The sequence below is a fragment of the Lissotriton vulgaris genome, chromosome 5, assembly GCF_964263255.1.
Source record: "Lissotriton vulgaris chromosome 5, aLisVul1.2, whole genome shotgun sequence".
In the NCBI taxonomy this organism is placed as follows: Eukaryota; Metazoa; Chordata; class Amphibia; order Caudata; family Salamandridae; genus Lissotriton; species Lissotriton vulgaris.
Genome location: NC_141693.1, coordinates 359,880,784 through 359,901,370, shown reverse-complemented (window position 1 = coordinate 359,901,370; position 20,587 = coordinate 359,880,784). Strand labels below are relative to the sequence as shown.

The 20,587-nt window shown below is 43.4% G+C and overlaps 1 protein-coding gene across 2 annotated transcripts in view; it reads left to right on the top strand.

Annotated features, from left to right (window-relative positions):
• Positions 1-491: 491 nt before the first annotated feature.
• Positions 492-20,587, top strand: part of NOL9 (nucleolar protein 9) — a 180,786-nt gene continuing 160,690 nt past the window's right edge. For both annotated transcript variants that reach the window (XM_086921676.1, XM_086921675.1), the window contains exons 1-2: positions 492-831; positions 13,451-13,670. In XM_086921676.1, coding sequence (XP_086777802.1) covers positions 523-831; positions 13,451-13,670 — 529 coding nt within the window. In that variant the 5' untranslated portion in view covers positions 492-522. The remainder of the gene's footprint in view (positions 832-13,450; positions 13,671-20,587) is intronic.

Here is a 20,587-nt window from a genome sequence, read left to right as displayed (position 1 = left end):
TGTTCCTGTTTTAAAATATTTGTATGTACGATGCTGACAAGTGTGCCCCCGCACCTCCAAGAACTCGACTTTCAAATGTGTCCGATACTTGAAGTCTTTCATTCAATGTACTTTCTAAATCTGAAAAAGCCAGACCTCGCTTTTGCCAATGCTTGTCAAGTCTCCCTGACACACTGGTGAGCCACGTCGCACTCCCTTCCACTTGATGTAATAATGATTAACTGCGTATTACATCAATAAACTGGACCACATAGAGTAATTTGTAAACAACGTCTCATAATTTCGGTTTGCCGGTCTCATAGCTATTGACTGCGCATGTCCATATGTACCTTGGCGGTCATGGTATAGTCAGGCAAAAGGTCGGCTTATTGATAAAAGACGTTCAACACTTTTCTGTTTTCCTGTCCTTACCATGGCTGCCGCTGGTTTGAGACCCCGCCCCCTAAGGCACATAAGTGATTGGAACCATACAATACACTTTCGGTAATCTCGCGAGACCCGCAGCTTTGAACGATAGGCGCTATGCTGTACCGTAGGTTCGGTTCTCGGACCGCGCGGCGCGGTCGGCCAGTAAAGTCTCGGAACCATAAGCGGGCAGCGACTGTGAACCGCCAACCACAGCCCACAACAATGCCACCCGCACCGGACCAGGAGGAGGAACAGTGGCGGTCATACGCAGAAGAGGAAGATGGCATGGCAGAGGGAATAGAAGAGTCTACTGTGCTGGAGGAGCATAATGACGAATCTGGAGCTAGCGAGCCAGATCTTCCAGGACTGGTTGCTGTACAAGCCGCCCCAGGAGCCTGCGTAGTTCTCATACCTTCGGCACGGGTGAGTAAGAGCTGTTGATAGCACTAAGGTATAACTAGAGTGGACAAGGCTTAGACCACGAGTAAATGACTGTCATGAACAGAGAGGAAGGACTACACTCAAACATGCAAAAAATGTTTTGATCTAGGTTGACAGTGGATTAAATCGTACTGGGGCCATTTGTATAGTTTAAACTTGCAGTAAATAGTACCCAACTACGCCCTCTATAATTCACAGGTCTACTAAGTGTGTTTTATTTTGGATTATACAAGAGACCAAAAGTGAATTGCAGTTTTCACATTGATAGTATTCTTGCTTTCGTGTCTGCATGAGCACTGTGTCGAATTTTGGTATGTGATCGCCCAAGGTGTTCGATCGGCCAGTAAGAGACTGGTTCTAGAGGCTGTTTTATTCAGAGTAAGTCTATATGCGCTATGTATCTTTTAATTTCAAGCGTGAAGTTACCAGGGTATGTACTTCCGTCCTTTCCAGTGTGTGTGCAGGGAACTTGTACACAGCTGAGCAATCAGTTGATGCTTGGCATTGATTGGTTACACTTTGGCTTTCTCACGTGCTCCCTACATTTCATACTCGCCACTTAATATGCTCATTGTCTTTCACATTCCCTCTCTGTGACTGGTTCGGTAAAGTATAACTGTCTTGATAGTTTGATGTCAAATGTATTTATTTATAAGCTTTATACAGCGCTTGCTAGACCCGAAGGTGTCAGAGCGCTTTACATGATCGTGAACGAGTCCATTAAATCAAATATTGCTATGTCTTAAATCCCAGTAAGCAAAGTGAAGTTGGTGAAGAAGTTGTTATGGCTCATGCCACTGAGCCCATTGGAAATCATGGATCATACGGTCGTGTAATTCTACAAATCAATATAGGATCTGCACGTTTAGACCACATAAACGAAGGGATTGGTGTCCAGACTGATTCTGGACACCCCCAAAGGGTATGCTAGTATGTAGACCAGCTAACTCGCAGTGCCACCTATAAGCCCCACAACCTTACCAAGGAGCGAATAGTTTCTGGCTACTATCGAACATGACCACTGCGCATGGATCGTGCCCTCTCAGGTATCGTGGAAACAGTGTACTACTTTTCGTTTAGTCACTTGTGCTCCTATATAGAATAAATGGAGGGGACATTTTCAATAAACATTTATTGAACAAGGGTCATTCTAGTATAAAATGTGTGCTGCAACAACCATTAGACAGAACAAAGATATATACAAATACAAGCACCAACAGAGTAAATCAAAGGTAGAATTCTACCATGGATTTAAAATGGGGAATATATGAAGGCATTTAAATACGTGGCAGCAAACATGAGTACTCTCAAGATGCAACCCCTTCCTAAATGTAACTAGCATGTATGTTGGTGTATAGCCGGGAATCCCCCCAAGGAAAGGGCCTACCCCATTACCTGATGGGAGAGAATGAAGGGCCCCATCTTGGTCTCAAGTTGGACACCCTGGAATGGATGTCAGACCACTGCGTGCTGGGGTGTCTTCGTGCAGGGACTTCAGCGTCTCGTGTCAGAATGGAAGCTTCTCCTCTGGTTTGAACAGCAAAGATGTGGTACTTGTATACCCGAAATGTACCATCAGGGTTTTACCTAGATGTGTCATGGTACTGTGGCCTGTCGTCCAAGGATGACAATATTGGTGAATTTTGTTCAGGGTTATTATGCAGAAGATGGTAATCCTGCTGTAATTCTAAGAATCCTCATGCATAATAAATAAGGCTAATTTTCAACGAAAACTACACATCATTTACTCGGTACCTAAGTAGGTAAAGGGGCTTGTCCAAGAATACTTCCCACAAGTAGACCAAGGGGCAGATAGATTAGTTGCTGTACACAAGTAAAGCTCTGGCCTGATGTTCAGGCGAATATCCTCACAAAAGTATTCCAAGCAATTTAGTGGAAAAGAAAGAAATGCCTTTACACTCAATGTATTCAAGCCCCTACTGCAATACTGCTCCAATTGCTTTCCAGGAATATTCACTGGTGTTCACCCTACTTGTCCTCATCAGTAATTACTTTTGAGGTGAATCCCACCTTTGAGACAGGAAATAAAACTCTAGTGCCGTAATGAAAGCTCCACTCACCCAGCTGGTTTAATAAAATGGCCTTCACTCCCAACATGTTATTTCCATTTTATTATGTTATTCATGTTATTTCCATATAATCACAAATGACGGTAAGGGTTAAGACCAGGTATGCACAAGGGTATATTACAAAAATTGTTTATGTAAAATATTTTCTGGATCTGTTATAGCACTCTTCTTCCTGTGGTTCACCGTCCAAGCCACAAAGTTATCCGTAATTATAAATAAGAAGAGAAGGAGGGCCACATTCAGGAAAAAAGGTTTTTCAGTCCAATGCTGTAGTCCATCAATTCTTTATTATGAGCTTGTTCCAAAATCCAAGATTGTCCCACATAGAAAGATTTATGTATATACTCCAGTGTAAAATATTCAAAACAAATATTCAAAATCTCAATGTTCATGAGGTGATAATCCTATTGACTCAGCCTACGCGTTTCGTCCTACTTGGACATAATCAGGGCTGCGAAATGATAAACAAAGCCCGCTTGACTCACCAGTCCGCCGTGAGGGAAACTGCCAGCCACGCTCACTGTCACACACCAGGGACCCGGGACCTGCTTGCCTGCCTAGCGCCGAGCATCGCGCAGCCGCCGCTGGGTGAAGAGCTACACTACCCAGCATGCCTTGGCTGCAGGCAGGCGCGACCGTGACCTCATCCACGCACCCGGAGGCTTCTTATCAGGAAGGAACGCCTCTCGCCCCGCGAGTCGCGCGCGGGAGCAGCCGGGCTAAGCCCGGGACAAGGGCAGGGCCATCTGCGACCATCAGAGGCAGAAAGCGGCAGGGCAGGGCCAGCCCCCTGACATCCATCCATGGGTAAGCGCAAGAACATTACTGCGGAGGAGGGGGGTAAATGGGCCAAGGAGCCGAGACATTCTGAGTCGATTATTTCATATCTCTCTTCGGCTGTAGGAGCTTTAACCATGAAATAGCGAGTGCCGAACATGAATTGGGCATCACGCCATCCCCATTAACCACGGTAGCACAACCTATTGACCAGGGCTGAGGGTCTGTTATCCCCCTAGTACCTGAGGTGGTCGTCATAAATAATAAATCTGTGGCGGCACCATCGGATTGCCCCCCACCTATCAATACCTCATTACCACCACCAACCCAGAGGGATCCGACCCCTGGCCAAGGCCCCAAAAGGGACTCTGCAAAGAGGAAGAAAGCGGTGGCCAGCACGACTCCTCACGCTGGGACTGATCTAAGCATGGGTGAACAGTTGGAGGCGCTTTTTTGTGCAAGGATCGAGACCTTGATTGCAGATATTGCCAAAGACATAGTGGACACATTGAACACTTGCCTTTCCGGATTCTTAAAGAAATGTTTTTTAATAGATAAAATTGTTCAAAAGAACTCCGGACCCCCACCCGCTCCCCACTAGGGAGAACGTGTCCGACGGGGCACGACCTACCAATTTGCTCAATACGCCCCCTCGTATGAGGGGTCCCTTACTGGGGAATATAGGGGCCTATACAAATGGTAATACCCGCCCAAGCAAACCTACTCTCAATAGGCAGACTAGGATAAGTAAGCTGCAACTAAATCTACCCCCGAGGCAGCCCCACTAGTAGCTATTTTTATTGGCGTGCCCGCTCTAGCAGAGGGCACGGTGGAAACTGCTACTGACCTATTAAGAAAGGCTAGGGCATGGTGTGCAGAAAGTAGCAGTGCTGGGACCCATATAGCAGACGGGGTCATATGCACCAATAGGGTGGGTTGGAGCGGGAAACGTCCCAAGTCAGTGCAGGGGGACTGTGTAGTAGTCAACTTTGATCGCCCAGACCAGGCTAATAAACTCTTCTGAGATGGTTCCGACCTATAGGGGGCAGTTTACATGAGACCAGTCCCCCTGGGGTTCTTCTATCCACCTCGCACCACATACTGTAGCACTGAATACCCGGGACCACCTAGCAGAGGCTAGACCAGTCAGACCCATAGAGCATCAAACCAGAGGAAATTTAGGAACCCAGACTGCCCCAAACTTGTTGCAGACACATACTCACATGGAAGGAGGAGGGGTAGTAGTGAGTAACAGTTTCTCGCCCCTCTCTAACATCGGAGAAATTTATTGACAACCACCCCCACCTCAGTCAGCCACCCTAGAGATTCATAATCCAGGTGAAGCAACAGTTTGCAAATTGATAACATGGAATGTAGCCGGGATCAGAACAAAGAGGGTTGATCCATCATGGATTGTTTTCGTAAGTAGCTATGATATCATAGCATGTCAAGAAACATGGGATATATCCCCCAACTCTTGGCTAGATGGCTACTCATCCTACTCTACCCCGGCAACTCCTAGCCCCGCTGGTAGGGCAAAGGGTGGTCTTGCTTTTTTGTTTTCCCTTAAACTCAAAGGCACTTTCAAGAAGGTCCCGAGCATTTCACCGAATATCCTTATTGTTGAATGGTCCGCCCTATCCAGTAGCAAAACTCTTTTTATAAAATTTTATCATTCTTGGGATAGGGACAGGGGAAATGACCATGTAGCTGATCTGCAACAATATATTAGAATTACACTAATTTCGAGATAATCTTATTAGGAGATTTTAACGTACACCCTTGCGATCAGGAGGGCCAAATGGGCATAGCGACACCCCACTTTGAGCACACAAAGGCAGGGGAGGCTCTTGAGGCACTTCTTGCTAGTTGGAACCTATATGAACCCTGTATTAGTGAGGGAGGGACCAGAACCATTGCATACAAAGGCACTGACCCAGGCTCCATTTTAGATTATATCTGCACGACCTCAGGCTTACTACACATAGTGTTGTCCTATAAAGCCCTAGACTCTATCCACAGCGATCATAACCCGGTCCAGTTAATTATGCAATGGGGAGTCCATCAGGAGGATAAGCCCTGTCCCTCGGCCATTGGTCACACCCTACGTATCGTGGACCAAGGGAGAAGGATAAATTGGGCTAAAGTGGTTCCTGAAGATTTTATGGACAAGTTACTGCCCACAATCGAAGGACACCTGGCTATCTGCCAGGATCAACAGGCTACTCCCACTGAGGTAATGAAGGCATTTGAAACTATATGCTCCCATGTCGCTGGAGCCTTAACGGCTAAACCTCTACAGGGTGAGACTAAACAGCATCGCTGGTTCGACGCCAAGTGTTCCAAAGCGCACAAGGCACTAATGACAGCCTTAAAATCAACCCCAAGAGACAGGGCAGTGGTGGCCAGTTTAAGAAAAGAGTATAAGGCCACTGTAATTGGGAGGAAAAATGATATTAAAAAGAAGGCCTGGGAAGATCTACTTTCCTGTGAGGTCCTACATGATAGCTCACAGTTTTGGGCCATAGTTAACCACCCATTTTTCTCAGAGGGGGACAACACAGTTACTGAATGTATTATCCCAGACGATAAGTGGGTCAGACATTTCGGGAGGTATATGGGAATAGTGAAATTGTAGTCCATGGGAGAAGGATGAGTGTGCTCCCTTGTCCTTTTCACCCGAGGATGTGGAGAAGGCAATTGTGGAGACCTCCAAAAAGAAGGCCCCAGGGCCGGATGGCGTCCCTGCGGACTTTTACAGATACTCCCCAAAACTCTGGGCGGGGGTCCTAACAAATGTTTTTACATCCGCAAACGGTAAAGTCTTCCCCAGCACTTGGTCCACCTCTTATCATCGTGCCAAATTTTTTAAAAGGCCAGCGGGACGACCCAGGGTGTTGCAGGCCAATTTCCCTTTTAGACTCTGCGATTAAGATCCTAGGCAGAGTCTTATTATACAAACGTAGAGATAATATCGAAAGGTGTGGTGGCCTAATAACTACTCAATACGGCTTCAGAGAAAAGAGCGGCACGGTGGACCAGTGTTCTAATCTGCATGTGATACTATCAAAGTATACAGATGCCAAGGAGGGGTCCTTGTTTCTAGCTTTTATGGACCTCTCCTCGACTTTTGACCTTGTGAACAGGTCAAAACTGTGGGAAGTTCTAGTGCAGATGGGGGTGGACAAACCACTCGTTTACTTTTTGGCTCCTTTACACCAGGAACTATTCGCCCAAGTGAGGGTTACGAAGGAAGGGAGATGCACAAGTCATTTCAAATCGTTAAGAGGAGTGCGCCAGGGCTGCATCCTGGCCCCCCTCCTTTTCACCATCTACATAAACGGCCTGGATAAACATCTAGAGGCAGTGGAGGGGGACGTTCAGCGTATAGGAGAAGCGAAGATCCCGGCTCTCCTAAACGCGGACGATGCCGTCCTAATAGCACGCACAGGGGTGGGCCTCCAGCGTTTGCTTGATTCCTTTGGTACCTTTATGGACCAGTTGGACCTAAAGATCAATGCAAACAAGTCCCATACCATGGTGGTGGGCCGACACAGAAATAAGAGGAAAACTATAAACTTTTTCTGCAAGGGGGAAGCTGTGTCGAGGGTGGAAGCTTTTCCCTACCTGGGATTAAACTTCGATGAGAAGAGCTCGTGGGGCCCACAAATAAAGGCTAAAAGTTTATCTATGGTGAGAGCAACCTCAGCCTTGCTGAGTTTTTCAAAAAGGTTGGGTGCCAGGCCCATGGATGCCCTATTAAAAATTTACGATTCTAAATGTATTTTCATAGTCCTGTATGGTTTCGCACTATGGGGTTATGTGTCACAAGAACTGATACAAAAAGCGGAAAATAAATTTTTGAGACGCTTGTTATCCACCCCTCAGTCTACCCCGACATTCTCAATTCATGGGGAGGTGGGACTTGACTATGTTACTGATAGAATCAGAATAGCCCCCTTATTATTCTGGCTAAAGACATGGCTTAATGACAAGTTAACACTTAATCACTCCATCATGACAGACGTTATGTCATTAGATCATGCAATGAAAATTCCCTGGCTAGAATATGTAAGACATACTTTTGCACGGCTAGGACGCCCGGATTTATACAATGCCCCATCCAGCATTAGGCGGGAGGACGTGACCTGGACTAAAAAGAACTTTCTGGCTGTGGCAAGAGTAGCTCAGGAAGAGCAGGAACTGACGAAACCAACGGTCAGACAACATTATTTATTACTTAGCTCTCCCTCCCTTGTGCCTTACCTTAGCATCGTAACTAAGCCCTTTCACAGGCTTTTGTTAACTAAATTTAGATTCAATTTAATACACTACTCCCTAGGCACTTATCATTCATGGTGTAAACCGGGAAGTGGTCCCCCATGTAGCTGTGATGAATTCTCCTTACAGGATTCCAAGCATTTTATTATGTTCTGTAGCCTGTACATGGCACCCAGGAAAAAATATCTGGCACCTTTACTAAGAGAGGCAGGTTTTATCCAGGTTAGGCCTGCCTTTGTTTGTTTATTTACAGTCTTTATGTAGCATTCGTGTTATCTTTTGTGTGGCCAGTTTCTTAGTGGCTGCTCATAGAATTAAATAAAAAAATTGCCCACTAAGAGATCCTGTACAGCTAAGCTCGCAACTACACTGAAATATCTAGAATACGTCTAGATTTGCACTTGTCCTTAACATGTCCCATTAATGATTTTGCATATGATTGTGTATATGTATGAAATAAGTGTTTTTTAATTGTATATAAATGTTTTATTGCTTTTATGATTTTAACGAATCGAATAAAGTGCATTTGACTGACTGACTGATAAACAAAGAAATTATAATCAACATCCATCTTGATTACAACAAAATAATCAATCAATAATACACAATACATTACCCCATTATGTTACACATTTTAGTTCTGATTCGCATGTTATATACTGCCACACTCATCCAGCCTATATTCCATTCTAGCGTGCTTGATAATTTACAACAGATCATAATAGTTGTAATTGAAGATCCACCTTTACTTTTCACAACAATACAACCTATAGATCCCTACAGAACCTACATCTCTGTTCCCCTTAGTAAGGTTACAGTGCAAAAGAAACATACCTTCATTATCATATGATCCGAAATAAATGTACAAATTGATCATGAACAAATACGAAGTTCAGTCATTCACACCTGTTGAGATCAGACAGGTGTAGGTAAGAATATTATAAAAGTAGAATCTAAGAACAAGATTATTCTAACCATATCCCCTATACAAAAAAAAATGCTCACCATTGAGTAACTCCATTCGGTTCCCAATGGTGTAGTTTGTCTCAAAAATGCTTCCAATATTTATTCAAATTTTCAACAGATATTCTGAAAAAATTATAAGGATAAAATGTATCTTCTATACAAATAAACGTCCCAACTTATATAAAGGGAAAAAAGACTCCCCAAATGTCAGTAACTGCCCACAGGCCATAAACCACCCTCGAATAATTCCAACAATTCTCAATGTCCAACCTAATTTATATCATAAGTCATATATTATGTGTATAGGTGAGAAGAGGATAATTATACTAAAAAGGTTCCAAGAAAAAATCCTAACCGCATCACATATACATTGCTCACCATTTAAACAGCCAAATCCAATTCCCAAAGGTATTGCTTAGCTCCAAAAGGTATCCGTATTTGTTTTGGTAGCCATTCAGTCGATAATCTGCAAAAATATATAAATCACCATCTCACTATCTAGAACTCAATGTACATCAAACACTATCTAAAGTCCATCATACACCCTCGAAATACTAAAACCATTCAGTGTCTCACCTTATTTATGTCACAAAGTAAATAATTCATCATCCTGCTCCCAGCGACACGCCCGATCTTGATAAATCCGAAGTGTGCTGGTTCTAAGTCTCGCCTTAGTTTAAATACCCTGCCCCACCAATCAAAAAACACATTCCTGCCGCCAATTCTAACACCAATGCTTCCTCTCTGGTCCTCTCTAAATATCCACCAATCCGTACAGTTAATAAAGTCTATCCTGTTTCTGAATTTTCCACTAATCGCGCAACGGTTACAAATTTCATGCTTTCACAACATCCAATCCCCAAGCGGCATCCACCTTCAATATGTGGTTCTCTCTTTGGTCCGCTGTATAAAGTCTCTGTGATTGCCGCTAAAAAACAGGAAATGCTAAAATTTCCAATCTCATTGCCCCATCCGCTGTCTTGAAGTCTTAATAGCTAACGTTCTTACCGGAAAGACTACATCTCACCAATCAGATTCGACCATCCAAATAAACCAAATCCGTCCTCTTAATTACGCTTAAACACTCTGAATTTCCACTCTGAATAGAAAGTAATTGTGATTATGTGATTACCCGTATACTTTAAAATAAAAAGCAACAGTACACGGGCAGCTCCTGGTCCGCTATATGAATTCTCTGAGTGTTGCTGTAAATAGGAAATGCTGTAAGTAACCAATCGCATTCCCCCAAATAAAGAGCAACGATACACGGGCAGCTCCTGGTCTGCTATATTAAGTCTCTGCGACTGCCGCTGTAAACAGGAAGCGCTGTAAGTGACCAATCTTATTCCCCTATCTCATGTCTTAAAATCATGCCTAGTACTAGAAATAGGAATGTGTTTGGGACGTAATGACTGACCACAACAAGTTGAACGAAGAGTACAGAAGAGCACTGTTAAGTAATAGGGGCTTTACACCAGCCTCCTTTGTTTCAGTCATTACTTTTGTGGTATACCGAAGTGGAAAAGTAGTGTACACACTGATGCCGATAAACACATAACTATACAACCCCCCCCCCCCCCCCCCCTTCTTTAATGCATAATAGTGACCCATAAATCCTTGCAGGGCATTACTCTATTAGTTTGAAAATGAATGTAAAGTAATTCAGATAATAGCAGTTTTAAGAACATCAAAATTCAATTCAGACTACACAATCTTTTGCAGACTATGTCTAAACCTATGGCCAGATTACCAAGTTCCTGCTCAGCAGATTTCTTGAACAGAAACTCCTTTAAATGCTACCACCAAAAAGCAGAAACCTCTTTCAGAAAGTCCTTGCATAGTACCTGGAAGTTTCAAATTCTGCTCTCAGTAAGTTTGCAGGAGAGTTAATGTAATCCATCTGCTTAAAGCTACTTTGGTTGTTTTTCTTACCTTTTCCCAACTTCCTAAATGTAACCAACAAATGGTCTGATCTCTGTACTCGCTTAACATGTTGCTATGCAGTGACAGGGCTCTTTTAACATCTAAAGGACGTAATAACTGTTCCTCTACATTGGGAGTGGATGGAAGCTGAAAGAACCATCTTTTGAGGGATATTAGAAGTAATATTAACCTAATTCTATTTTATAACCCCCTCTTGATTACGTCCAGAACCCACTTGTCTGAAGTTATTCCTTGACCCTCGCATAAGAACTGATTAATACGTCCTCCAATCGGTATATACTCAGGAAAATCGAAAGCCAGTAGATGCTTCATTGTACCCTAGTTCATATATTTTTGCCTCTTAGGTTGGCTGAATGGAAACTTTAAGGCAGTCCATCTTCTCAGCCGGATATTTTAAGCCAAGGAAGATTAGCCCACCAAGCATGCTACCAGTGAGCCAACTAAAACAGAACCAGGAAGAGTTGAATCCATATTCTCCAAGGATAAAGCCCAGATGTCAGTCTTGGCTGAGTTTATCTTCTTTGTAGCGTTATCTTATCCTTCTAGATCCTCCAGTTCTTATTGGATAACATAAGTGATTGGGACCCCTGGATGAAAAGGCCTTTGAAACTGCCTGAGAAGGGATGTGAGATACTAAATCCTTGGAATGCATTTTCTCTTTTGATCAGGGCAGATGCAAGCTCCTCAGTATCATCCGAACTAGAAATGGCTGAATAAGCCTTCATCACTTACCTTTTTATTTTTAAAAAATTCTCGTTATTAGTTTATAATCCGGCCTGGGTGTAGTTCGTGGAGTTTTGCTACGTGGAACTCCGTGAAGTGACAAAAAAACTCTGCAGAGTTCTACAAGTGGTGGAGTTCAGGGCGAACTCTCGTTTGCGCTGGTCTTCCTGCCGCTCGGGTAAAATTTTTACCTGAGCGGCAGCTTGCGCTCGTGAACTTACAGTTCGCGAACAGGGGAAAAACTCTGCTGCACTACGCGGAGCAGAGTTTTCTGCACTCCGTGAACTTTGCAGAGTGCTGAAAACTCTGCAAACTCAGTGAACGGAGCAGAGTTTGCCACCCAGGCCTATTTATAATCCTACAACAATGCTGCCCAGTACACAGGTGGGCAGTAATGCTTGTTGTTAAATATACTTCCATTAATCCGACAAAAGATACAGTAACGTGAGTCATACCCTTCTTTGGCAGAATGTTTTCTCATGGCGCACAGAATGCTCCCACTCCTCTTAAAAGACTTTAGACAAGCAGTCAGATACCCTATGAAATGCCAAAGCAAACCAACAAAAAATTCCTTCCAAAAACACCATTGCTTACCCTCCAGGGTGCGGTGGAATGTAAGCTCTTGTTTCCTCAACAAAATTACTTCTGCCTAAATCCGAAGTGTGTGCATGTGCGGAACGTTCTTCCACTTCAGATTGGAGGAAGCCTTGTGCTCATTTACAACCCTCTGTGAGATCTGGATAAAGATAAAAAATGTGAGTAAAACAAAAGGAACTAAATCAGTTAGGTTAGGAATTACCACCAAAAACAGTCCATCACCTGATGCTACTGTTTGAAGTCTGAATTCCCTTAAGTCCAACAGGTGTGGAGTGAGAGACTCTTACCAAGATCCGAGCTTAGCTACGTAGGAGGTCTGCACTCCTACGTAGTAAACGGGTAACAACAAGCATTTACAATTCAATTGGTCTTGCAAATGCTTGATTTTGAACTATTGGCATTGTAAATGTCAATGCTGTTTATAATTGTAAAAGGCATTGCATTTACAGTACCAATAGTTAAAACTTTTGCAAAAGGGATACCAATTGCAGAGCGCCGTGTCCCTGATGCGGGTGCTGCGCTCAGTATGAAAGTAAAAAAAAAAAAAAATGAAACAGAGCGCTGTCCCTGAATCGGATGCCACGCTCAATATGAAAGTTGAAAACCATATTAGCCAAGCCCCACAATACTGGGCATATATTCTCTCTGCAACAGTTGGCAACAACTCATCACTGTAACAATGTTAACCATGCTAGTCTAATCTACGATGCTTGACCTGTTTGCTCCAAATTTGCAACCCAAATTAAAATTTTAAAACTTTGGGGTTTGAAACCGAGAATAAGAACACTTTGCTTTCTCTTCAGATCACTACACAACTTGACTTTCTCATTCTCGAACAAACACTGTCCATGAAAGGCATTTTGCTACACCACTTATGAAGCATGGAAGGTTCAAAAACAGGAGTCCGGACCTGAAAGCCCACAAACCCAAACTGATGCCCGTAAAGGGTTGGCATTCCCAGCTTCCATTTTTAGGTCGTGTAGTGATCTGAAGAGAAAGCAAAGTGTTCTTATTCTCGGTTTCAAACCCCCAAAACACATACATGCCTAGGTTCTTTAGGCAAATTACTGGACTACTAAGTTATACATCTCTTTCGAGTATCAATACAGACGGGTACAACCAATAGTTCAAATATTCTACCTGTTTACATGATCATTGTAATAGTTTTATATGAATGGTAACACAACATGACTAAATAACAGGCATTTTCATATTTATTTTAGAAGTTGACCTTTACAGGAAAGTGTCACATGACATGTTTGTATGGCAGCGTGCAAGTGTTTGGATTCGCAGTTCACGATGGCCAACCATCCTACAGCCTTTACTCTTCTCATACTCACAACGGCTTGACAATTGAAGCACGGCCACACTCAAAGTCTGGAAAATCCAGGAAAGAGACCAGAAAGGAAGCAAGAGCAATGCTGCGGGAGTATCTTCCACTTGGCAAGTAAAGCTATATATTGTTTTGCAGTATTTCTGTAGTGCATTCCTACATCTAAGCAAGCTCGCAGTGTTTTCTCGTGGGTAGGTAAATAATTACTCCATATGTTTTGCATGGTTGGTACCGGTGTGCCTATGAGCAGTGTGTTTGTCATGAGTGAGGACCCAAGAGTGAACTTCAGACCTTGCACGAATGGCGTATAGCGGCTGGTTATTCCTGAAATGGAAAACAAAGGAGTGTTAAGGATAACTCCGCAGGTAGCCTGTGCAAACCAGTGTGATTTTTTAGTCAGCCAGGTCATACTTTACGTTGGCAGCCAGCAGTGTTACAATGCTACTTTTAAACCCAGATAGCAGCCAAAGACCCTAATTCTTGGGCATACTCCAAATCATACATATATGGACAGGAAAAGCTTCCAACGATGTAGGCCTTTGTTAAAGTCAACAAAAGCAACAGAAGCCTAACCTATGGTTCATTGTTAATCCACCAGTAAACACTATATGCAGTCCATGCTAGAGTCACAGGAGCCCAAACTCTGGCACTACTGATAGGCTGCTAGTAAATACTTTGTGGAATCTACCTATGTGCGGTGGGTCCAACACTATTAGTGTGTGCTATATTTATCCATATAGGAATGCCTGAAACTCAAATTTTGGAGGCACTAATGAGCAACCATGCACCACAGGTGTGCACCTCAGCATTTTAACTGTATTGGAAACTAGTGCTGGAATATACATATAGTAGATTTACGTCCAGGACCGCTCCCTTATTCAGAATGAACGTGCCTGATCTTTTCACTTCTGTGTTGTGTCGTGCATGCCTTACTTTTGGTTAATTTTTTGAAGTTTCATTAAGCACAAAGTTTATCCAGTGGCATTAGAGCACTTTGCAAGAGGACCAGATTACATTACAAGTTTTTTGGTACTGGGAAATTAAGTGATTTGCCTAGAATCACAGAATGTTGAGCCAGGGCTTGTTTAACAGTTTCAAAATCGTCCGCTCTGGCCTTTCGGCCCCATCGCTTCCCTCAATTAAAAAAAAGTCCGCTTTTGTAATATTTTATTATGTATTTCTAGAGAAATGTATGTATGGAAATATTACAAGACTTGCAGGTCTAGTGAGTTAAGTAATCTACTCTAACTGTAATGTGTTTAACTCAGAAATTGGTCTCGTTGTGAGATCCTAGGCAAATTTTTATTTCTTAGTTCTTTTTTATCTTCATTATTACATTCAGAAACACCCTCAAATGCGAGTTCAGCATGTCTGCTGTACAAAACCCTTTTTCTTGATTTAATAGACTAAACCGGTGTAATAACAATCTAGCCCATGTATTGGGTACAGATGACCCTGACTTGCCTGTTAGTTCACGGATAGCATTGTCATCAGGGTAGGAATGTTTCTCAGTTCATGTTTAAAAAAATCTCACTTTTAATAAATATATTGCTAAAGTATGATGTGCTAGCACACTGCCATTTAAAGATAGCACATTTTCCATTGAAATGGCCACAACCGTTCCCACTGGGGTGCAGTTGTGCTGATTAAACTATACAGGGCATGAATGAGGCCCCATGCATGCTTGTATATCGTAATGATGGGTTGCTGTAGCATCATAATGCAAACGTGCTCATGTGTGACTGTGCTTTGTTTGCTGATGTTGCACAGTGTCCGCCATTTATTCCTCTTTTTGCCAATGCTGCTCAGCTTTGGCAAAAAGCAATGCTAAACCCAATAAGTCTGCATTGATAGTCAAACAGTGAGACCTATTTACTTTGCCAATGATTTTCTAAATTAGAAAAACATTTAACTTCTACTTCTAAGAGGTGGTTTAAAGTGGTCTTTTTTGTCCTACTTCATTCTTTATGGTGGTACTGGCAGCTGTCATTAGACCTTAACTTTTTAAAATTCCAGCAAGTCTGAGCAAAATATTTCAGCCATGGCTTCTTGTTGGTTTCCAGGGACAGTATTTTGTAAATTAAAATGTTAACCATTTCTGTAGTTGGAGGATCTGCTGAACACAACAGCCGTTCCTCCCTAGATAAAACATGAAACAGTAGAACTGGCAGTTCCTCAGGAACACATTTTATGCCAGGATAAAGTGCTTTCTAGGGTGGCCCTGGGCAGCGCATGCGCTGCTCTGCGAGCCGTGCTGTGTTGGAGTATGGAATAGAAGCCCAGCGCGCACACTGCCCATATTTTTCATTGGCTTGTGTCAGTCCTACATAAATGCCGGCTTCTGATTGGATAAAAGGCTTGTTGGTCCTGCCTTGTCTTCATTCGTAACCTCCCATGAGGACTGGCCATTTTACTTCGGTTGTTACACGTCAAGTCTTTTTTTTTAGTCTGTAAGCACTTTCTTGAAGCAGGTTCTCCTACTGCAGGCACCGCAACATTCAGCGCACCACGGGCGCTTTCACTTTCTAAGCAGTCTTTGCATAGGTCTCGCATTTACAAGATTTTTAGCTATTGGCATTGTACATGACAATGCCTTTTATTTATGTGTTATTTATCAAACATAAATAAGTCATTGTCATTTGCAATGCCAATAGCTTAAACTCTTGCAAATGCGAGACCTATTGCATTGCAAATGCTTGTTCAGTGTGGCTGCAGGCAACTTTGAATTATTAAGGGTGATTTTTAGTGAAGTGAAGCTTCCGTGCACTAGTGGAGATAAATTTGTGCTCTTAAAAATGTTTTTAACACCTTCTGATGTTACTCGATCAGTGCTTTTGCATCTAAATGTATTTATTTGCTTCTGAATGTAACGTAGATGCAGAATTTCCGTTTTTGTTCACATGGCTGTGACTAAATGAGGACTAAATTGATCTATCTGCAATTTAGGATTAAAGCTTCCGAAGTAAATTGATACCCTTGAACCTATTAATTTATTGACCAAAGATGTCACAGAAATTTTGTAATCCAGCTCTTTAACGTTTTTTAATTCCATAACCTAATTTAAACTGTCATCCCTGTACCATGCAGAGCTGTAAGCAGCAATTCACCAAAACAGTGCAAATCTGCAAAGAGGGTTCAGACAGAACATAAATTGCTAGTCTGAGCGCAGCACCATAAACTTAAGCGATACAAGAAAATAAGACTGGGTCATATTCATGGTCTCTGGCGCTCCGTCCTGGTTCCTTCCTCCCATATCCTTTTACTTCCATCTCCTTTTTAGGTCGATCCTGGGCAGTTTATGTGCTGCTGCGTGGCATGCAGTAGTGGAGTATGGCTTTGAAGCCCCGCCCACTCTCCACCCATATTTTTAATTGGCCTGGGTCATTGTCCTTTGTAAGCGCTGGCTTCCGAGACGTTATTAGGCTTGTTAGTCCCTCCTTGGTACCACCTTGTCTGCATTTGTATCCTCCTCAGAGCAACTGGCCCTTATACTTCTGTTACGACACAGTGGGCCGATTCTGATGCGGGCTGGAAAGCATTCCCACCCAAGGCCTGATTCTGATGCGTTTAGGAAGGCCTCCTAATGGCATTTGCTCCTTCCAAATAGGATCGGGAGCGACCCAGTGCCCCATTATGATGCGGTTAGGAACATGTGCTCCCATTGAAGTCAATGGGAGTCCAACCAAATCGTATCTTGAAGCATCCGGATGCATCGTACTTGGTCGGTCGGACTCTCCCGATCAGAGTGGGTCAGAAACAATTTCCAACCCGATTCGGTCGGGAAGCATTTCCAACCCGCATCAGAATCAGCCCCTGAGTGTCTTATTTAGTCTGGAAGCTTTTTATTAATGAGTTTCTCCTACTGCAGACACGGCGTGCTTTCCTCGCCATGCACTCTTTCAAGCAGCCCCATAATGGCAGCCGCTTCTTTGAAGTGAAATAGGTCTTGCATTTACGGGAATTTAAGCTATTGTCATTTACAATGGCAATAGCTTAAAGTCTCGAAAGTGCAAGACTTATTGCATTGCAAATGCTTGTTATTTCCAAGCGCTAACAACATCTTGGGGACATTTGGAAAGCTGTAATGCATTCTGCCTGTTACCATTGTCTTTGTGATTTTTAACTCTCATTTGCTTGCTGGCACTATTTGTTTTAGGCTGTCTAGATTGAGTCCCTCCTTTTCGTTACTCGATCCTTTTTTTACTGTATTTTTGCACTGGTGCTCAATTTCTGCAAACAGGTCTTTAAATTTTGTTCTTCTCTTGTCACGTTTGCTGTGCTTTCAAATACAAGGCCAAATTTTAGGTTCTGCCTTACAAGGAACATGGTGTTTACTTTTGTTTCTCTGACCTCGAAGGGAGAGGGAGTCCTGTAATACTCATGCTGGCTATTGGGGATGTGCTCGAGTAAGAGTGTGTGTTCTAGCCAACAGCAACATTTAAATGTCTAAGTGAACTGTGCAGATATTTCAGAATATATCAGAATTATAAAAGCCCAAATGAAGCAATTCTTTTGGTAAATCTGAAATGTGGTGGAAACAAATATTTTATTGTGATCAAAGCAAATCAATATATTAGGTGGTGACATTTCCACACAGTATCATTTGTGCGCTGTACATTTTTGTTAGTAAAACTGTATGTCTGTGCATTTGAAGATGTGTTGTTTATACTGGCAGTATGCTACCACACCATGCATACTTCACTTTACCCCACTCCTCCCTGCACCAGTCAACATCACTGCAGTCTACTCTGCGCCACTCCTCACTACACAACTCCACACTATCCCTGCACTCTACCCTGTACAACTTCACATCACTTCACTCTACGCCTCTCTACTCTATGCCAGTGTTCTCTACCCCACACTAGCCTATTATGCACCTCTGTACTGTAGACCACTCCACGCTACTCTAATCTATGCCACTCTACTCTGCAACACTGCACTCTATGCCACTCTAATTTACGCGGCTGTACTTTATGTTGCACCACTCTAATCTGCAACAACCTACTCTACACCACTGCACTCTACACCACTACTCTAAGACCGTGCACTGTACGCCATTGTACTCTGCATCACTGCGCTCAAGACGACTCTGTTCTACTTTGCACCACTGCTCTCTATCACTCTATGCCACTGCACGCTACGCCAATTCCCTATATGTCACTCTAGTATGCACCACTGCACTCTATTGCTGTCTACTCTGCAAGACTGCACTCTGCATCACTACTCTATGCCACAATATTCTACCAGCGGTGGCTGGCATGTATTTACAGTGGTGGTGCAGGCAAAATACGGGGGCTCAATAATAAAAAGAAAAAAAGGCACTTCCCCTCCTGGCTTGTCGCATAGTGTCCTTCTTGTCTCTCTTCGAAGCTCCAACGCGAAACCCAGGCAATTGCACTAACCAATCCTGGCGCTGCTCTTATGCTGTTAAACAGCATGAGAGAAACGTCTAGATTGGAAAGAGCAGCCTCTCCGCATTCTTAAGAGCACTGGAGGACTGTGCTTTCTCTAACCCAGCTGTGTTAGACAGCTGGGTTAGAGAGGTTTAAAACTGGCATGTCTTGCTGGCCTTTGCAATGTCTAAAGGACATGCACACTTTAAACAGAAGTGCACAGCTCCCATCTGCCACTCAGCTGCAATTTCCCCGTCGAAACATGACACACTGTTCAGGACAGTTTGCTGAAAAATAAAATGGTAATAAATAAACTTTATTACCATTTTATTTTTCAGTCTGGGGGCATTTTTATACCGGGGTAACGCTTCTTTGCTCTCAATAGGAAACAGTTTGTAGTGGGACGGCTTAGAATCGGACAGTTTCAATCTGCCCTGTGGTGTTCCGCAGGGGTCCGCTCTGTCCTCCACGTTGTTTAACGTCTATGTGAAACCACTAGCAACACTGGTTAGGAAACATGGTTTCACATTTGTGTCGTATGCCGATGACTCTCAATTGGGGATATCCCTGTCAGATAGGCCTGAGATAACAGCTGCTAGTTTTCACTCCTGCTTAACCCCTTCGCTGCTCATGACGAGCTCAGCTCGTCATGAGGCACGGTTGAGCTGTGCTTATGACGAGCTGAGCTCGTCATGAACAATGGGGTTCATCCAGGATCAGCACAGGAGGGGAAAAGCCATAGCAGCCAAGGTGTTAAAGGACATCATGAAGTGGATGAGTCTGAGCTTTTTGAAGATAAATACAGCAAAGACTGAAGTGATCGAGTTCGGAAACGGGACAACATCATTATGAAACAAGTCCTGGTGGCCGCTAGAGGCTGGGGAATGCCCAGTTCCTGTCAAGGAGGTCAGGAATCTCGGAATTATTTTTGACGATAAACTTGTCCGCACAGGTCAACAGTTTAACGTCTGCGAGTTTTTTCATATTAAAGACCCTTTGCAAGATCTTCCCTTTCATCCGCCCCAAACTACAGTAGACCGTAATGGTGGCCCTTTTTTTGTCCAAATTGGACTATTGCAATGCGATGTTTCTGGGTATCAATAAACACCAGATTAGCAAGTTGCAATTGTTGCAGAAAGCTCCCTAAGGGTCACCCTATGTCACATGGAATAAGAGCACTGCATTGGTTCCCCGTGGGGCAGAGAATTGAGTTTAAGGCACTCTGCCTGGTGCACGAAGCACAATAAGGGGGGGGGGGGGGGAGGGGCTCAGATGATTGTCAGGAAATGTTCAGGCCTTATATTCCTTCTTGAAATCTATGATCGGCCAGACTTGGCCTGATCTGCACTCGCAAGTTCCGAAGGCCCAGATGGGGTGGCCGATCCCTGTCTTGCTATGCGGCAAAACTGTGGAATAAGCTGCCAGTGGCACTGAGACTACAACCTAACCTTTTAGTTTTTAGGAAGGCCTTGAAAACCCGGTTGTTTACTCCTGAGTAGATCTAGCGCATCCCCTGCACTTGCCTACACCCATCAGCACCAAGACGCCTCGGCCTTAGAGCGCTAAATAAGCCCCATATCATCATCATCATCATCATCAAAGAGGAGTCACTCCTTCACTATGCTCTGCACCAT